This window comes from Mustela nivalis, assembly GCF_964662115.1.
Source record: "Mustela nivalis genome assembly, chromosome: 11".
Lineage (NCBI taxonomy): Eukaryota > Metazoa > Chordata > Mammalia > Carnivora > Mustelidae > Mustela > Mustela nivalis.
This window is the reverse complement of record NC_139030.1, coordinates 85,205,755-85,226,392: the sequence shown is the minus strand read 5'-3', so window position 1 is coordinate 85,226,392 and position 20,638 is coordinate 85,205,755. Positions and strand designations below refer to the sequence as shown.

At 46.0% G+C, this 20,638-nt stretch overlaps 1 protein-coding gene and 1 pseudogene across 2 annotated transcripts in view; one reads left to right on the top strand and one right to left on the bottom strand.

Annotated features, from left to right (window-relative positions):
• Window positions 1-8: 8 nt before the first annotated feature.
• INHA (inhibin subunit alpha) lies at window positions 9-3,427 on the top strand. The gene is made up of 2 exons (XM_082691538.1): window positions 9-821; window positions 2,422-3,427. The coding sequence occupies exons 1-2, from the start codon at window positions 548-550 to the stop codon at window positions 3,252-3,254; spliced, it is 1,107 nt and encodes a 368-aa protein (XP_082547664.1). The 5' UTR covers window positions 9-547; the 3' UTR covers window positions 3,255-3,427.
• A 9,359-nt stretch (window positions 3,428-12,786) lies between these two features.
• The window catches only part of LOC309843988 (UBX domain-containing protein 2B-like), a 12,320-nt pseudogene continuing 4,468 nt past the window's right edge, over window positions 12,787-20,638 (bottom strand). Inside the window, exons 3-6 of the transcript in view lie at window positions 13,788-13,913; window positions 13,375-13,722; window positions 13,020-13,286; window positions 12,787-12,917 (exon numbers count right to left, since the gene is read on the bottom strand). The product of the transcript in view is annotated as a UBX domain-containing protein 2B-like (transcript). The remainder of the gene's footprint in view (window positions 12,918-13,019; window positions 13,287-13,374; window positions 13,723-13,787; window positions 13,914-20,638) is intronic.

The window sequence follows — 20,638 nt, the reverse complement described above, 5'->3', positions numbered from 1 at the left end:
GACTGGCCTAGCAGCTGCTTGGTTGAAAGGGGCCCCAAGAAGGTCTGAGGGGCTGGCACATTCTGTCTTTGCGACGAATAACACTCTTAGGAGCTGGCGGACCCCAGCTCCGAGGCTCCTGTCCCACCTGATGTCACCTCTGTGCTGGGTAGAGGGATGTGGCTGTGTGTGTGTGTGTGAGAGAGAGAGAGAGAGAGAGAGTGTGAGTGTGTGTGTGTGTGTGTGTGTAGGGGAAGGGGTGGTATGTGTGGGTCAGGTCACTCGGGGTGAAAACCCTCACCAGCCCCCTCCCCCACAGGCTTGGCAGGAGTGGAAGATAAGGCTCAGGGCCACAGACATCTGCGTCAGAGATAGGAGGTCTCAATGCCATGGGCAGGGGCCACTCTGGATTGCAGGGCGTGGGAAGGACTGGGGAGACCAGGATGAGAAGGGTAGAAGAGGCCCCGTGGTGGGATGCTGAGGGCAGAGTGGGGAAGCAGGGGGCAGACCCTGACAGAAGGGGCACAGGGCAGGGAGCGGGTTCACAGTTGGCAGGGCTAGGTGAACTATGTCGCCCCATCTGCCACTCCTGTTCCTCTTGCTGCTGTCCCCAAAGAGTGGGCATGGCTGCCATGGGCCAGAGCTGGACCGGGCACTTGTGCTGGCCAAGGTGAGGGCCCTGTTCTTGGATGCTCTGGGGCCCCCCACACTGTCCGGGGAAAGCGGGGACCCTGGAGGCAGGCGTCTGCCCCGAAGACATGCCCAGGGGGGCTTCCTGCGCAGGGGCTCTGAGCCCAGGGAGGAGGAGGATGTCTCCCAGGCCATCCTTTTCCCAGCTACAGGTAATGAAAGTGGGAACCGGCAGGGCGACTTGGAGAAGCAGTGTGGTACATACAGCGTGGGCTCCAGGGCCAGACGGGTCTGGGTTTGAATCTCCCGTCTCCTCACCTGAAAATGGGCAATAATGCCTACCTCTCAGGACTAAGCGAAAAGGTGCAAGGCTCAGGGGAGGCATTTGGGAGACATTCATCTGGGAGATCAAGAGTCTCTAGAGACAGACATTTGGGTCCGGGCCCCTTTTCTTCACCTTTCCTTCTTCCTCTGCCTCTGCTCCCTACTTCAAACCTTGTTTCTTTTGTCCCAATTAGCTGAGACTTGAAAAGATAACAGAAATGCAGGGGTAAGATTTGTTGGGAAACCTTTCCAGGAAATTAATCTACTTTCTCTTAAATTGCCTTTCATCTCCATATGTGTGTTTTGCAGTTCCACTGATGGAACCAGTAAAGCCCTCTTCCAGGTGGACTTTCTCATAATCCGGCTTATCCTTTGCTTCAGAGAGGAGCTCCTTCCTCCTTGTGCCTTGGTCTTGTGCCTTGTGCAGCGCAGTGACTCGGTGGATTTGGGATCAGGCAGAATCCCAGCCTGGCAACTTAGTCGTTAAATGTCCCTTCCTCTTTGTCACCCTGTTTCCTTATCCGCAGAATAGATCAATCGTGAGATTTTAAATGAGAGAATGCGTGGGACAGTGTTGTCCCAATCTCTAGTCCTTCCCCATCTGCGTACCTGTCATGGAAGGCCGCCAACTGCCTTTCTTAGAAAGCACTGCCCTCTATCCTGGGTGATACGCTTTCTCCTCCCAACCCCCCACCCCTGCCGCTTTTTCTTTCAGATGTGAACCTATTTTTTTTAAGTGGAATTAAAAAAAATACTTTTTTTTTTTTTTAAGAAAGAGAGAGCACCAGCTGGAGGGGCAGAGGATATCAAGCAGAGTCCATGCTGGTGTGGAGCCCAGTGGGGGGCTCGATTCCACAACCTTGAGATCATGACCTGAGCTGAAACCGAGAGTAGGATGCTCAACGGACACGCCATCCAGGTGCCCCTAAACGCGGAATTGTTTTAAAGACTGTATCATGCAGTATTTCTGACAAGATAAAAAGATACACGGGGTGGGGCGCCTGGCTGGCTCAGTCAGGAGAGCATGTGACCCTTGATCTTGGGGTTGTGAGTTTGAGCCCCACGTTGGGTGTCGAGATCACTTAAAAATAAAATCTTAAAAAAATTTTTTTAAAGCTATCTGGGGGAATAAAACAAATGCCCCTGTATTCAAGGTACCTTCATTCAAGATTCTGTTTCACATGACCGGTGAACAAACATTTAGGTCTAACGATGCCAAGCGCTGGCGAAGGGCGGGCAGGGCCTCTTATATACGTGGCTGATGGGAATATTCATTGGTAAAACCATTTCGGAGAGAAGTTGGCAACATCTTGTATTTTTAGAGTCCTTTAGGGATGAAATAACAAATGCAGAGCTTCTGTGCGTGGGCAGAGCACTCAGAGTGTGGCTGGCTGGTGGCCAGCAGTCCTGTCCCTGCCATTGGGGAAGAGGAGAGGTCCCGTGCTCTCCCGGTCGGGGCTGCCCTCTTCCTTCCCTCTGTCTCCTCAGGTGCCAGGTGCACGGACCAGCCAGTGGCTAGAGAGCTGACCCCAGAGGCAGAGGACGGCCTCTTCACATACATGTTCCGGCCATCCCAGCACATGCGCAGCCGCCAAGTGACTTCAGCCCACCTGTGGTTCCACACGGGACTGGACAGGCGGAGCAAAGTGGCTTCCAATAGCTCTGGGCCCCTGCTAAGCCTGCTGGCGCTGTCCTCGGGGGTCCCCATGGCCGTGCCCGTGTCGTTGGGCCAGGCACCCCCTCGCTGGGCGGTGCTGCAGCTCGCCCCCTCTGCCCTCCCTCTGCTGACCAACCCAGTCTTGGTGCTGCTGCTCCGCTGCCCTCTCTGTTCCTGCTCAGCCCGGCCCGAGGCCACACCCTTCCTGGTGGCCCACACCCGGGCCAGGCCACCCAGTGTGGGAGAGCGAGCCCGACGTTCCACTCCCCCGTTGCCCTGGCCCTGGTCTCCGGCGGCGCTGCGTCTGCTCCAGAGGCCTCCGGAGGAACCTGCCTCCTATGCCGACTGTCACAGAGCCGCCCTCAATATCTCCTTCCAGGAGCTGGGCTGGGACCGGTGGATTGTATACCCGCCCAATTTCATCTTCCACTATTGCCATGGGGGATGTGGGCTGTCTGCCCCACCGGACCTGTCCCTGCCGGGGCCCGGGGTTCCTCCCACCCCTGTCCAACCTCCTTCCTTGTTGCCAAGGGCACAGCCCTGCTGTGCTGCCCTCCCTGGGACCATGAGGCCCCTACGTGTCCGTACCACCTCAGACGGTGGCTACTCTTTCAAGTATGAGACGGTGCCCAACCTTCTCACACAACACTGTGCTTGTATCTGACTGCGTCCTGCTGGTAGCTGCGTCCATCACCTGCTGGAAGAAAGGGCAGAGTTCAGAAAACGGATGGTTCCCACTGCCCCCTCCTTCCGTCTCTCTCTGCCCCAGGGCTCCCTCCCCATCCCACCCCTGTCCCATGGGTAACATGGGACAATAAACAACACAGTGCATATGACTTGGCACACATCCTCTGGCTTCTCTGATATGGTGGGGGGCAGGTCTGGGCCCCAGGAGCATGGGATCATAGGATCTCAGGTCACACAGCCTCACTCGACCTTGAAGTCGTGGAGTTCCAGAGCTGGGATTGGGCATGCCTCCGGTGGGAAGCTGCAACTCTTGCAGAAGACACAAAGTGTTCTGAGCTGTTGGTGGCCGCTCCGGAGACCGCTGGATCCCCTGCTCTTCTCTGCCCGAGCTGATGGACCCTAGTTCAAGGTCAGGGGAGCTGTAGACTGGCTGGAGATGATAGTTTTCAGGGCCTCACTGGAGACAGACATTCCGAGCAGCTTAGATCTTGGGTTTCTCAGGAACTTGGGTGGGAGATAAGGCAAAAAGACAGATGAGCTGGCAGGGCCTGGAAGTTGACAAGGGCAGAGAGCGGGGAGAACGCTCTGGAAGAGCAGAGCCTACTACCAGAGAAACAAGCTCTCGGGTCCGTGTATGGACATACCTATACTCCGTGCCCAGAGCGGGGTGCAGAGAGTACTTTTCCCACTATGTTTCCCATCACTCCATTCCTGCCTGCCTTGTCTGGGCCTGCTTCCCTGGCCTTCCTCCATGCTTTGTTCACTCTGCCCCGACCCCTCCATCTGGTTGTCCTCCTGCCCTGCCCCAGGGTCTTGGCTCTCAGCCAGTAGTTTCCATCCAGTTTCCCTTATAAAACGGTGATGTTCAGGTCCCTCTGACTGAAAGTTGGAGCACTTTCTGATAGTGACCGCACGACTGCAGTGCACATGCCTACTAACGGTGACTTGTCAGAATCTCCTTCCTATGAACCCCGCTTCACTGGGTGGTTAAGTGCCTGCTCTAGGAAGGGGCTGTGGAGGGGCAAGACTTCCATCCCATCACCCTTAGGCTAATGTCTTACCCCTCTCTGAGCTGAGCTGAAGGAGCTACTCTTCCTCAGGGCACAAAAGAGCAGCCCATGCCACACTCTGGAGCTTGGCCCCAGTCTCTGTTGATACTGAAACCCCAGCGAGGCCGCTGCTGCTCCAGAGGGGGGACCCTGCCTGTTCACAGTCCCCAGTCTCTCCAAGCACCCTCCTCTAGACCCAGCACTGCAACTAGTCTATACCCAGGGCTCCTGGGGTTCCCCACTCAGGTTGTGGACTGGCGAGAGGGCTGGCTGGATTCGGGCAGTGGTGGGAATGAGATTTCCACCAGTCTCTCCGAGCTTCATGTTCTCGCTGTCTGGCTTCCCTTGCCAGAGCCTCCCTGCCTTGAGAGAGGCCTTTCCCTGGGATCTGCAATCCTCCTCCTAGGCCTGGGCCTATATAGCTCAGACTTACCCTATCCCAGGAATGTGGATGACATCTGAGGGCTCTACCGAGGGGCACGGCGTTCTCCACTAGGCACTGCTGGTAAAAAGTTTTCTTGTACCTGAGACAGAGAGAGAATCATGAGGACAAGGCAGTGTCCTTTACAAACCTGCCGCACATTTTCACTGGAAAGGGATATGCTTTATTTGAAAGTTATCCTTTCTCTGTGTGTGTATGTGTCGATATGTGTGCGTGAGAGAGAGAGAGTGCAAAAATATTATTTCTTTTATGGTATTTTATGATGTATTCTTTTATGATTACTTACCAAAATTAAAAGTTGGCAATTTTGGGGGTGCCCGGGTGGCTTAGTCAGGTGGGCATCTGACTCTTGGTTTTAGCTCAGGGCATGATCTCTGGGACAGGCTCTGCTTTCAGTGGGGAATCTGCCCGAGAGTCTCTTGTTCTCCCTTTCCCTTTGTCCCTCCCCATACCGTTCCCTTCCCCCGCTCTCTCTTTTAAAAAAATCTTAAAAAAAAAAAGAAAACCAAAACAACAAACCACTTGGGATTCTAATTTGGACCCTAAGATTTGTCTTTGTAACTTTGCTGCTGAATTCTGTGAAATCCCAAAGTCTGGTAGTCACACAGGCCTGGGCCACCCCTTCCAGAATCTCGAAAGCCTTATTAAATTCTGTTAACTTAGCAAATCAGAGCGACACATCCTCCTCTCCCTAAGAGGGCCTGACAGTGGCTAAGGACATCTTTTTGTCCTTATTTACTACCAGAAGACCAAGAGCAAGAGATTTCAGAGATGCTCTTTGTTCCCAGGGCTAATCATTAGAAATGCTGAATACTCTTAATTCAGTTCAGTTTGAACGGAAAATGCTACTCAAACTGACTTAAACCAAACTTAATTAATTTTTTTTAAAGATTTCGCTTATTTATTTGTCAGAGAGAGAGAGAGAGCGAGAGAGCGAGAGAGCAAGAGATTGCACACACAACAGGGGAATCAGCAGGCAGAGGGAGAGGGAGAGGCAGGTTCCGCATTGAGCAAGAACCCCGGGATCATGACCCAAGCTGAGGGTGGACACTTAACCGACTGAGCTACCCAGGCAACCCCAAACTAAATTAAATTGAACTGAATTTAAAAAATCACTGGCTTGTGAGAAGTCTGTGGCCACAGCTGGCTAAGGTTTAGCTTCATTTGGGGCTCCAAGGGTGCTGCCAAGATCCAGCTATAGACTCCCCTTCCCTTGGGCATATGGGGGCTTGAGCAGTTTCAGGTTCCCATCGTCTCACACCTGAGGGAGGGAGTTGGCTTGCGGATGTCCCAGAACAGGTCTTGGTGCCCCTGATTGTTCTGCTTGGGATCATGTGCTCCAGGAAAGGTGGTTGAGCAGACAGCATGCCTTAATGACTTACATCCTGTGTCCTACCCTTGGAGCCCAGAGCCAAAAGCACAGAGGCCGAAGGCGACAAAACGTGGTCCCGCAAAGCAGGATACAGTTGCCACAAAAATGGGGAGTTGATGCTGAGGGCAGGTACTGTGGATGTCTCCTCCTAATTCTCTCTAAAACCCAGCCCTTCTTCCATCCCTACACAGACCCTATTCTGTCACGTGCAGACCCTGTTCTGTCATTTGCGGGGCAATTCTCCAGGGGCAGTGCAGCAGTCTCCTTAACCAGTCCTCAAGCAACCATTCCCTACCTGTCTGGTCCACTTGCCACCTGGCTGCCAAAGGATACTTCTTTTGTAATCATGCCCCACAGCGGTTTAAAAAGTCGTCTCCACAAAGTTCAACCCCCTCTGTGTGTCTAGCAGCCCTTCCCAACCGACCCTAAACCCATCCCCACAGCCCAGTCTCAGACCTGTCCCTCCCTTCCTCTCCCGGCCCAACCACACCGGCCAAAACTCTGCTCAGATAAATTCCGATCCTTCCTCAAACACATCATTTTCTTCTCCGGCTGCCCTGGCTTCAGCAGTCTCTTTTCCTCAGGCGATGCCTCCTTGAAGATCCAATTCTGATGTCATCTATTCTGTGACTTCTCTTCACTCCCAGATGGCGACCTGGCCACTCTTCCTCATTGCTTCCTGGGGGCTTTGTTCTTGAACGTTGATTTGCAAAACAAAAAACAAAAAACAAAAAACAAACAAACAACAAAAAACCCCAAAAACCCAAAAAACAAAGAACACATAGATATGTTCTCATGGTAACCATTCAGCTGTGGAAAATAACGCAGAGGCTCTCCTCGTCTGACTGCCCCCTCTAGAGAGCTAAATATCCTGCCAGACACATTGCTGTGAGTTTACGTACAGACACATACCTTGTAGAAATAGATTCCGCCCCACAAATGGTACCATGCCTTATGCATTGTACTGAAACTCTTTTACTTTATGTTCTGGGGGCTTTCTTTGATTTTTATTTCTATCCCTTATTACCTTTTACCTTTTTTTTTTCTTCAAAATCATGCACCCCATGCCAAATAATCTTCTTTTGTTAATTTAAGTATTTAGATAACAAACACATATACAGAACTTACTATGTGCCGGATAGGTTACAAGTAAAAGCGCATGCAATCCTCATAACTATCCTATGAGGCATGCACCGATGCCATACCCATTGCACAGATGAGAAAACTGAGTTACAGAGAGATTAAATAATTTACCCAGAGTCACATCCCTAATAAGTGGTAGAGCCAGGATTGGGACTCCAGAAGTCTGGTTCCGCCTCTAGAATACGTGGTCGTGTGGCCTCTCCTCACTCTTCTTCAAATTTGCCCAGGTGAGGAGATGAAAATGTGTCCATTGATAAGGAAGACAATCCAGCCCCAGGACACTTGTGAAGATGGCAATTTCTTTCTTTCTGTCATTTTTTAAAAAAGATTTCATTTATTTGAGAGAGAGTGCAAACATGAGCAAAAGAGCACAAACACGAGGGAGGGGCAGACTCCCCGCTGAGCAGGGAGCCTGATTGGTACGGGGCTCCAACCCAGGACCCTGAGACCATGACCTGAGCCAAAAGCAGATGCTTAATGACTGAGCCACCCACGCGTCCCCCACCTAACCTCGCCGTCTTTTTTTTTTTTTTTTTTTGCCTAGTCACTTCCAATCTCTGAAAGTCTTATCCTTTTTTTTTTCCCCCAACAACATTCTTTATTGATAAGCAGATGCAAAATGACTGACCTCACCCATGGCTGTCTTTCTGCTCATTGTGACATAATCTTTCTTGAGATGATTATACTTTTTTTAAGATTTTATTTATTTATTTGCAGAGAGAGAGCAAGAGAGCACAAGCAGGGGGAGCAGCAGGCAGAGGGAGAGGGAGAAGCAGACACCCCTGCTGAGCAGGGAGACAACATGGGACTAGAACCAAGGAAGGACTTCAGGATCATGACCTGAACCGAAGGCAGACGTTTACCCAACTGAGCCACCCAGGCACCCTGATTACACATTTTTTTTTTTTAAGATTATTTATTTATTTATTTGACAGACAGAGATCACAAGTAGGCAGAGAGGCAGGCAGAGAGAGAGGAAGGAGGAAGCAGGCACCGCACCCCAGAGAGCCTGATGCGGGGCTTGATCCCAGGACCCTAGGATCATGACCTGAGCCTAAGGCAGAGGGCTTAATCCACTGAGCCACCCAGGCGCCCCGGATTACACATTTTTAAAAGTTACAGTGAGTGCAGGAATTCACTAAAAAGAACTTACGAAGATGATTTAAGACCAGAATACTCCACAGCAGGTGCGAAAGAACTGCTCATCTACAGGCAGGAAACCAGCTGATAAAACGCGTCAGCTGCAAATGCGTGGTGCCTCTCGTGGGAAAGGAAAGCCTGCTCTGCTGCAGAGTTTCCAGGCCCATAGGATGGAGCCAGGAGCCACAGATTATTCCCAGGCCTTAAAGGCTAATGAACGCTGCCTGCCTGGCTGGGTTTCTACATTGCTTGGGACATTGGTGGCTCCTTCGTTCATTCTATTTTCTGCTTTTTAAATGGGAATATCTGTGACTATTAATCTAGAACTGTCTTACTCTTATATCTGGGAGCTGAGAACTTGTTTTGTAGGTTTGCAAGTGCACAGAGGGAGAGCAACTGTGCCCCAGGAATCATACCCAAATCCTCACCAAATGTCAAGTAATGTAAATAGTGAGATTTGGGACTTTCGAGGTGGTGAGATCTTTTTTTTTTTTTTTAAGATTTTATTTATTTATTTGAATGAGAGAGGGAACAAGATCAGGGAGTAGGGGAGGGACAGAGGGAGAGGGAGAAGCAGACCCCTAATGAAGTAGGGAGCCCCATGTGGGGCTCGATCCCAGAACCCTGGGATCACTGAGCTGAAGGCAGCCACCCAACAGACTGAGCCCCCCAGGCACCCCAATGGTGAGATTCTGATAAAATTTTAGACTTTGAGTTGATGTTGTCATGGGTTGAGGCTTTTGAGCACCTTTGGATGGGATGCGTTTATATGGGTTGGATGCAGACTTTGGGGGCAAAGGTCGGCTATGGCAGGCAGAATAATGTCCCTCCAAAAATGTTCATGTCCTAACCCCCAAATCTGTGAATAGTTAACCTTATATGATAAAGGGGACTTTGCAGATATGATGAAATCCAACATTTTGAGATAAGGAGATCATTCTGGATCATCTGGGTGAGCTAAACATAATCACAAGGAGGGGAGCCTGGCTGCCTCAGTTGGTTAATTTCTGCTCAGGTCATGATCTTGGGGTGGAGAGAGATAACCTCCATATTGGGCTCCGTGCTCAGCAAGGAGCGTGCAGGGGATTCTCTCTCTCCCTCTGCCCCCTCCCTCTCTCTGAAATAGATAAATACATCTTTAAAAAGTGTGATCACAAGGGTCCTTGTAAGAGGGAAGCAAGAGAATCAAAACTGTAAAAGATTTAAGACCAGAAGCAGAGATTGCCATGATATGGCCTTGAGCCAAGGGATGCCAGCTGCCTCTGCAAACTGGAAGAGGCGAAGGACAGGTTTTCCCTGGAGCAACCAGAAGGAAGCTGTGATGTGTTAATTAACATGGTAAAGACCCCTCAACTTTGCAGGTGGGATTGAGGTTCCTACAGATTTAAGATGGGGCGATAATCCTGGATTGTCCAGTGGGCCAATCTAGTCACATGAGCCCATAAACACAGAGAAATTTCCCTGGCTGTTGCAGAGAGATGGGATTATGGGGGGGGGGGGGGTCTGAATGGTGCAAAAAGGGAGCTACAAGCCAAGAAATGCAGGCAGGCTCTAGAAGCTGGAAAGGTAAGGAAGTGATTCTCCCCTACAGCCTCCTGAGAAAAATGCGGCCCCACTGTCACCTTGATTTTATTTTTTAAGATTTGTCAGAGAAAGAGAGAGAAAGCATAAGCAGGGGGAGGGGCAGGCGGTGGCGAGGGGTGGAGTGGAAGCAGCCTCTCTGTTGAGCAAGGATGCTGACTGGAGACTCTATCCCAGGACCTGGGGATCATGTGACCTGAGCTGAAGTCAGACGCTGACCTGGCTGAGCCACCCAGGCATCCCTGCCACCTTGATTTTAGTCCAGCAACACCCACGGTGGACTTCTCATGTATAGAACTGTAAGATTGAAAATCTGTGTTCTTTTAAGGCACTAAACTTGTAGTACTCTGTTATAGCAGTGATAGGAAACTATTACTTTATTATTAATGAGGGGTAGAGACCGAAGATGAAGTCATATCTGGGAAGAAGAAAAAGCATTTCTGTTGTTCCTGATGCAGCTGGCCTCGCCCACGAACTGCTTGGCTTCAGGAGAAATGCAAACATGCTGTCAGTCCTTAGATCCGGTGTGTCTAACAGAAAAAACATTCATGAGATTCTACACTAGTTTTGTCCTGGAATAGAATATACTGAGCAGTTACAACAGTTTTCAGTGTATAAAGTGGGTCCCCTAGAAATTGGGGGTCCCCCTGTGTTGAGTGAATAAATGAATGTGATAAGGACAGGCTCTGGGAGAGACTGGAATGACTGCATTTTATTTTTTAAAGATTTTATTTGTTTATTTGACACAGGAAGAGAGAGAGTATGAGCAGTGGGAGTAGCAGGCACAGGGAGAATCAGAACCCCCACTGAGCAGGGAGCCTGATGCGGGATTTGATTCCAGGATCCTGGGATCACAACCTGAACGGAAGGCAGTCGCTTACCCGTGAGCCACCCTCAGGCACCCTAATAACTCCATTTTATTTATTTATTTCAAAATTTTATTTATTTATTTGACAGAGAGAGAGAGAGATCACAAGTAGGCAGAGGTTGGGGCGGGGGGCAGGCTCCCCGCCAAGCAGAGAGCTCGATGCGGGACTCGATCCCAGGACCCTGAGATCATGACCTGAGCCGAAGGCAGAGTCTTAACCCACTGAGCCACCCAGGCGCCTAATAAATAAATCTTTAAAAAAAAGTAAAAATAAAACCTTAAAAAATAAATAAATAAAAATCAAGTGTTCTTTATCACATCTTCTCAAGAACTGCTGACACTTGTGTCCTTTTATTTCTGGTTTATGATGATCACAGCTCTATAAAATACAATGCCAAACTGTATTTTTGATACTAGTAATGTAGCTAAGTTGATAAGTAAAAAGGATGTATAAAAACTAAACAGAAGGGGCTCCCACGTGGCTGTCAGCTGAGCATCTGCCTTCTGCTTGGGTCATGATCTCAGGGTCCTGGGACTGAGTCCTGTGTTGCACTCCCTCCTCAGCAGGGGGTCTGATTCTCCCTCTGCCTGCTACTCCCACTGCTCATGCTCTCTCTCTCAAATAATAAGTAAAATCTTTTTAAAGAATCTAAACGAGAGAAATAATTATTATATGATCAGACTATTTCAAAATCAGAATATAGGTACTCTCCAGTATATAGCACAGAAAAACTTTCAACTTAGTTTCATAAAACAATTTCTTAATGGCTGTTGATCAATGAAGTACCAAGGAAGTTTAGTGCAAATTCTACCAAATGCATTCATCAAAACGGGGGTTTTGTTCCCTTTTTCTGCAAATAAGTGTTATTACCTTAATACTGAGAATGTAACAGATTGGGTTGACTCGATATTTAAAAGCTATCAATCACCATGGGACACCTGGCTAGTTCAGTCAGTACAGCGTGACACTCTTGATCGTGGGGTCATGAATTTGGGCCCTATGTTAGGTGTAGAGTTTACTAAAAAAAAGAAAAAAAAATGCTATCATCATAAGCCGGCCCTGCAACTAAAAACTCAAACACAGTAATCTCAAGATCCATCTCTAGTCCAATATTATCTATACTCAGGCTGGAAGACAGAATAGGACCAAAATGTATGTATGTATAAAATGTATTTAATGTATTTAAGTATTAAAATGTATTTAAGTAATAAAAATAATTTGATTGTTTTAATGCTGGAAGTATTTTATTATATTAAAATGGCACATAATCCTTCCTACCTTCTGCTTCATGGATAAGAGCAATATTATTTTAGTTGCTCAAACATCATAGTATAGTTGATCCTTGAACTACATGGGTTTGAACTATGAGAGTCAATTCATACATAGATTTTTCCTGATAAACACAGTGCAGTATTGTAAATCTATTTTCTTTTCTTTATGATTTTTTTTAAAGATTTTACTTATTTATTCTACACAGACAGAATGAGAGAGGGAACACAAACAGGGGGAGTGGGAGAAAGAGAAGCAGGCTTCCCGCTGAGCAGGGAACCCGATGTGGGACTCGATCCTAGGACCCTGGGATCATGACCTGAGCCAAAGGCAGACGCTTAATAACTGAGCCACCCAGGCGCTCCTCCTTATGATTTTCTTATCAACAATTTTTTTCTTCAGATTTATGAAAAAGAATACAGTATATACTACATATAGCATACAAAATACATGATCATCAACTTTATGTTATCATTAAGGCTCTGGTCAACAATACGTTATTAGTAGTTAAGTTTGGGGAAAGTGGGAAAGTCAAAGTTATACATAGATTTTCAACTGTGGGGGGAAGGGTCAGCACCCCAACCCTCATGATGTTCCAGGATTGTCTGTATAAAGAATATCTGCTTCTTGTGGTAGGCTTTTCATCAGCTCTCTGGAAATGAAGTCCCAAGAATAAAGTCTTAAAAGGTGCAAATTCGGGACAAGACTGTACAAAAAAGTCCCCAACATCCAGGAACCTGGGGATTCAACACTATTGAATCTTTGTATCAAATGACTGTTGTTGGCTAACAGGGTTTGAAAACTTTTTTAAAGTGATCTCTATGCCCAACGTAGGGCTCAAACTCATGATCCTGAAATCAAGAGTCGCATTGTCTACTGATGGAGGCAGCTAGGCGCCCGGGTTTGAATTTTTATTGTTGCCCCTGAATCATGAATAAGCACAGCTACATTAAGTAGTGACTTCTCCTCGACTTCTGGGGAGGAAGGTGTGCTCTTTCAGGGGTAAGACTTCCAAGTTTTTGCCTTTCTCCATTAAAAGCCCTGAACCTTATTCTAGGTTTTCGGTATACTTGACCTTGACGATCCTCCATACCCAAATTCACTTGGCCACCACAAGCCAGTCACTGAAGTTCGAGGGGAGTCTCTTTTTGGAAATATTCTGCCACCAGTAATGTCATGCTAAAGGATTTCTAATATAAGTTGCTGGATTTCAGGCATACATGCAGAGTCACCCTTCTCTTAACAGATTCCAGAAATTCAGCATTTGTTGGGTCATTGTATGGTTTTGACTCCTCATCATCTAAACACAAGCTGTTGCTGAAACTGTTGTAAGCAAAATCTGAACATCATGTGGCTGATTTTCTCCATAGATGTATTGAGACTGCCTATGAAAGGAATGCCCCACTCTGTCCCCTCTACATGCAAATGACTTTAATTTGTCATCACTCAAAGTTCTTGTAGCTTCATTTAGAGGGACAGTCCCATGTTCCCTTGTCTCTTTGAAAAGGTCACTCACAATTTTTCCAGTTGAAGTTTGAATTACATGTGATCCTCTGCACTTGTGTTCACTTTCGTAGACCCTTACAGTCAGTGATGTGGTGGTGAGCACCTCAGCCAAGGGAATATATCTCTAAGAGCAGGAAACCTTCGCGGTGGTGTGCATGCGCTTTTAAAGACTGTAACTGTAGGCCTGTCGCATTTGGAAGATTTGCCTTTCATTTCATTTTTAACTAATTCTGCCCAGGCCAATTTATTTCTTGATACATCATCACTTTGGTTGTTTTCAGGTTTCTTATTTTTAGTTTTCACTTTTTTGTTGTTTTTTTAAGTAGACTCCATGCCCAGTTTGGAGCCCAGTTGGGGCTCTAACTCACAACACTGAGATCAAGACTTGAGCTGAGATCGAGAGTCTGACGCTTGACCAACTAAGCCACCCAGGTACCCCAGGTCTTTACCCTCTTATTACATTCTATAAATTCTGGGGGCCCTGGCTGGCTCAGTCAGTAGAACATGTGACTCTTGATTTCAGGGTCTTGCTTTCAAGCTCCACTTTGGGTGTGAAGCCTACTTAAGAAAAAAAAATTCTGCAAATCTTGTCTGTTGGCGGGGGGCAGGGGGGACAGCGCTTGGCCCTGTAGACTTCCTCTCTTACCTTCCAGCCCTCTCTAGCCAACTCCTCCAATCTTATCATTTATTTCTTTTTTTAACTCCCTCCCTCCTGTGTGGGTCTGCATGCCTATTTTTTCCTACTTTTTAGTTTGAATGAATTTACTAAAATCTTTGCTTACCATTGCTGTTTGCTTCCTCACTTCTTCCTCTCAGATTCATTTTTCTCTTAGTGCTGATCTACCCTTCTTTATATTTACTTCACAGTATGTCTCTAAATGTTAAACTTCCGGAGTCCACTCCCAACTGAAAAAGTCTTTTTCTTTTCTTTCTTTCTTTCTTTCTTTTTTTTTTTTTTTTAAAGATTTTATTTATTTATTTGACAGACAGAGATCACAAATAGGCAGAGAGGCAGGCAGAGAGAGAGAGAGAAGAGGAAGCAGGCTCAATGTGGGGCTCGATCCCAGGACCCTGGGATCATGACCTGGGCTGAAGGCAGAGACTTTAACCCACTGAGCCACCCAGGCGCCCCAAGTCTTTTTATTTTCATGCTTGAATCATGTTTGGGCTGTGTACGTAATTCTAGATTCAAAGAGATTTTTCCTCTTGGGGCATCTGGTGAGTTCAGTTGGTAGAGCATGCAACTCTTGATCTTGGGGTTGTGAGTTCGAGCCCCAGATTGGGCATAGAGCCTCTTTAAAAATATGTTAAAAAATAAAAAATAAAGGCCACTTTTCATTAAAAAAAAGAGAGAGAGAGAGAGAGAGATTTTTCCTCTGAACTTTAAAAATTCTCTCCCTTTTTTTTTCTTGCCTCTGCTTTTCAGTGAGAGACTTCCTGTCAACACAATGGTCATAACTTTGTAGTTCATCTCCCCCCACACCCACTGGAAATTGCCAGGGTTTCCTTCATTCCTGGCATCTACCACTGTCACAATAGATCTGCATGTTGCTTTTATAAAAAGATCCTGATTGGCATTTGAAGGGTTCATGGTTTTTTCTTCCTGGGACATTTCCCTCTTTTATTTATTTGAGTGAAACTTCCTCTCACAATTACAGATTCATATCCCTGATGAACACAGATGCAAAAATTCTCATCAAGATGCTAGCCAGTAGGATCCACAGTACTTTAAGAAGATTATTCACCACGACCAGGTGGGATTTATTCCTGGGCTGCAAGAGTGGTTCGACATCTACAACTCAATCAATGTGATGCACTATATTAATAAAGAATGGACAAGAACTGTATGATCTTCTCAATAGAAGCAGAAAAAGCAGTTGACATAGTACAGCATCCTTTCTTGATTACAACTCTCCACAGTGTAGAGATAAAGGGAATATACCTCAATATCATAAAAGCCATACACAAAAAACCCACAGCAAGTATCATTCTCAATGGGGAAAAACTGAGAGCTTCTCCCCTAAGTTCAGGAACAGGACAGGGATGTCCACTATCACCACTGCTGTTCAACATAGTATTAGAAGTCCTAGCATCAGAAATCAGACAATGAAAAGAAATAAAAGGCATCCAAATCAGCAAAGAAAAAGTTGAACTCTCACTCTTTGAAGATGACATGATACCTTATGTGGAAAAACCAAGAGACTCCACCCCAGCATTACTAGAACTCATAGGAATTCAGAAAAATGGCAGGATATAGAATCAGTTGCATTTCCGTACACTAACAATGAGACAGAAAAAAGAGCAATTAAGGAACCAATCCTATTTCACCCAAAACTGTAAGATACCTGGGAATAAACCTAACCAAACATGTAAAGGATCTGTACACTGAAAACTACAGAACACTTATGAAAGAAATTGAAGAAGACACAAAGAAATGGAAAAACATTCCATGCTCCTGGATTGGAAGAACAAATATTGTTAAAATGTCTATGCTGCCCAGAGCAATCTACACATTCAATACAATCCCTAGCCACATACCATCGACATTTTCACAGAGCTGGAACAAATAATCCTAAAACTTGTATGGAACCATAAAGACCCCAAATAGGCAAAAGAAGGTTGAAATAGAAATCCAAAGCTGGTGGCATCACAGTTCTGGACTTCAAGCTCTATTTACAAAGCTGTGATCATCAAGACAGTATGGTACTGGCACAAAAACAGACACATAGATCAGTGTAACAGAACAGAGAAGCCAGAAATGAATCCTCAACTCTATGGTCAACTTATCTTTGACAAAGCAGGAAAGAATATCCAATGGGAAAAAAACAGTCTCTTCAACAAACGGTGTTGAGATGACTGGACCACCACATGCAGAAGAATGAAACTGGACCATTTTCTTACACCACACACAAAAATAGACTTAAAATGGATGAAAGACCTAAATGTGAGACAGGAATCCATCAAAATCCTAGAGGAGAGCATAGGCAGCAACCTCTGTGATCTTGGCTGCTGCAACTTCTTGTTAGACATGTCTCCAAAGGCATTGAACTATTAGGACTTCATCAGGATAAAAAGCTTTGCACAACAAAGGAAACAGTCGACAAAACCAAAAGGCAACCAACAGAATGGGAGAAAATATTTGCAAATGTCTTATCAGATAAATGGCTAGTATCCAAAAATCTGTAAAGAATTTGTTAAACTCAACACCCAAAGAACAAATAATCCAATAAAGAAATGGGCAGAAGACATTTCTCCAAAGAAGATGTACAAATGGTCAACAGATGCATGAAAAAACACTCAATGTCACTTGGCATCAGGGAAGTACAAATCAAAACCCCCTGAGATACCACTTCACACGTCAGAATAGCTAAAATTAACAAGTCAGGAAACAACAAATGTTGGAGAGGATATGAAGAAAGGGGAATCCTCTTACGTTGTTGATAGGAATGCAAGTTGGTGCAGCTACTCTGGAAAACAGTATGGAGGTTCCCCAAAAAGTTGGAAACAGAGCTACCCTACGACCCAACAATTGCACTACTGGGTATTTACCCCAAAGATACAAATGTAGTGATCTGAAGGGGCATCTGCACCCCAATGTTTATAGCATCAATGTCCACAATAGCCAAACTGTGGAAAGAGCCCAGATGTCCATCGACAGATGAATGGATAAAGAAGATGTGGTGTGTATATACAATGGAATACTACTCAGCCATCAAAAATGAAATCTTGCCATTTGCAATGACGTGGGTGGAACTAGAGGGTCTGTGCTAAGCAAAGTAAGTCAGTTAAAGACAATTATATTATTTCACTCATATGTGGAATTTAAGAAATAGAAGATCATAAGGGAAGGGAGGGAAAAATAAAACAAGAAGACATCAGAGGGGGAAAGAAACAGTAAGAGACTCTGAAGTATAGGAAACAAACTGAGAGGGGCTCCCAGGTGGCACAGTCATTGAAGCATCTGCCTTCAGCTCAGTTCGTGATCCCAGGGTCCTGGAATGTGCCCCAACTTGGACTCTGCTGAGCTGGAGTTTGCTTTTCCCTATCCCTCTGCCTGCCACTCCCCCTTCTTGCGCACTCTCTCTGTCAAACAAATAAATAAAATCTAGGGGAAAAAAAAAAAGCAAGGGAAACAAACTGAGGGTTGATGGAGAGGAGGGGAGGGGAGGGATTGGGGTAATTGGGTGATGGGCATTAAGGAGAGCATGGGATGTAATGAGTACCAGGTGTTATATAAAACTGATGAATCACTGAACTCTACGTCTGAAACTAATACTACACTATAGTTGAGTTAATTGATTTAAAAAAATTAAATAAAAAAATTAAATAAAAAAAAAAACTTCCTCTTATATTGTATTTTCTACTTCAGAGCTCTTAAAAAAAAAAAGATTTTATTTATGTATTTGAGAGGAAGAGAGAGCGAGGGGAAGGAGCAGAGGGAGAGGGAGAAGCAGAGTCCCCACTGAGCATGGAGGCCAACATGGGGCTAGATCCCAGGACCCTAGGATCATGACCTGAGCTGAAGGCAGACATTTAACCAATTAAGCCACCCAGCCACCCATCTACTTCAGAGCCCCTTTTTTCTTTTTAAGATTTTGTTTATTTATTTGACAGAGAGAGATCACAAGTAGGCAGAGAGGCAGGGGGAGAGAGAGAGGGGGAAGCAGGCTCCCTGCTGAGCAGAGAGCCTGATATGGGGCTCAATCCCAGGACCCTGAGATCATGACCTGAGCCTTAAGGCAGAGGCTTAAGCCACTGAACCACCCAGGTGCCCCTACTTCAGAACTCTTATTAGCTGATATTGAAAGTTTTAAATTGGTCCTCCATATATCTTAGATTTTCCTTTCAATAAATATTTTCCTTATTTTGTCTTGTACTGTGTGGTACAAAAACATCTTGCCCATTTTGGTTGCTCTGTTGAGGGGTTTTTGTTGTCTCATAATCATGCTCACGTTTTCCTATTTTCAACACGAAATATATAATGAACAATTATGTTTGTATTTTGTCCTGTGCTGTGTGATACAAAAACATATTGCTCATTTTGGTTGTTCCGTTGGAGGGTTTTTGTTTCATAATCACGCTCAATTTTTCATATTTTGAATACGAAATGAGTACATGAATAATCATGTTCGCATTTTGCCTTGTACTGTGTGATATAAAAACAGTGTCCATTTGGGGTGTTCTATTGAGGGGTTTTTGTTGTTTTGTAAGCATGTTCAGTTTTTCAGTTTTTTTTTTTTTTTTAAATGCATGTGTTATCCTTTGCCTCCAAGAATGTTATAATTATTCTGAAGTCTTGTTCTTGCTCTATGAGCTATTTCACTGGGCAAAAGTTCTTCTCAACACTGGATTTGATAGCTCTTTCAAGATGTTGATTTTCTTCTTGTGTTTGGTAATTGCTCCTTAGAAGCTCAGCTTTTATCTGAGATTTCCCGTTAGACCGTTTGTGCTCTCCATGTCTATGCTCCTTAACAAAAGGGGGATGCGACCAGTCTTGGTGTGATGGTGCTATGTTGTCAATAGCTGGCGGGGGGCATATCACGATGGCGGGTATTTGGGCTGCTTGTCTTCTGCAAACGGTGCTTCCCTTTCCTCTTCGGTGTCATCAGCCATCAGGACCACTGCTGTCCTTCCTTTCACCTAATGATCTCCTAACCACTGCTCTCACCTGGAGGCAGGTAATCTTGCTGGAGTTTCTCAGCCCCAGGAGACTAGAAGGGGGAGTGTGTGGCGTGGTTAACATGCTTGATGGTGCCTGTCGTGACATCCTGAGTCATTAGTGCCTTGTCGGTGACTTCTGAGCCCCAAAAGCCCCCAGGTTCCACCCTCTTTGAGCCTGGATTGATTTCGGTGCTGTTTTCAACTCCTGTGGTGGTCAATCTATAGCTCTGCATATTTTGGGCTGTGGTTTTCTTCTCTAACCAGTTCCCACCTGCCAACTAGCTCTCGGAATTCTCAGGGTTTAGGCTCCACCAAGGGCTCTCCTTGTTGTCCAGGGTGATTATGAATTTATATTACTTTTTTAAAAAGATTTTATTTTTAAGTAATCTCCACACCCAACGTAGGGCTCGAATTTACCACCTTGAGATCAAGAGTCTATGCTCTACTGACTGAGCCAGTCAGGTGCCCCTGTATTACTTATTTTTCTATCTTTTTTAAGTTTTCACTTCTAACCAGCTGGGATGGGAAGGAAAGGCTGCAGCTTGTATTCCGTCTGTAATCTGGGACTGGAACCATCTCCCACTGGCCTCTCTCCACCATAACACCAATGTTGATGGCAGGCAGAATAATGGCCTCGTCCCTTCCTCCAGGAGGTCAGTGTCCTAATCCCTGGAAGCTGTGCAAATGTTATGCTAGATACCAAGGGAGAATTAAGAATCCAGATGTGGTTACAGTTGCTGAACAGCTCGACCTTACAATATGGAGATTGTCCTGGATTATCTGGGTGGGCTCTACGTAATCACAAGGGTCTTTAAATGTGGAAGAGGGAGGAAGAAGAATTAGTGTCAGAGGGATTGATGTGATGAAAAACCCAACTGGTCACCGCTGGGGGTGAGGATAGAAGGGGGCCAAGGAAGTGGGCAGCCCCTTTAAGCTGGAAAAGATAAGAAACAGATTTCTGGCCTAGAATCTCCAAAAATGAACATAGCCCTGCCCACACCTTTATTTTAGCCCAGTGAGATCCATTTTGGACTGCTGACCTTGAGAACTGTAAGATAACAGTTTTAAGCAGCTAAGTTGGGTGTAATTTGTTACAGCAACAATAGGAAGTGAACACAATGTTGAAATGTGATTGTTGGTGTCTGTCCCTCTACCTCACTGCCAGCTTCTGGAGAACAAGAGCCATACTGTTGTCTCCTTTATTTACTGGGAATCCAGCACAGGATCTGGGACACAGTCAGGGCTTTGCCAATATTTGTGGAACGAATGAGGGAAGGAAAGGCTGTTCTCACTCTTTGACGTTCCACCCAGGCTCTGAGATTGCAAAGC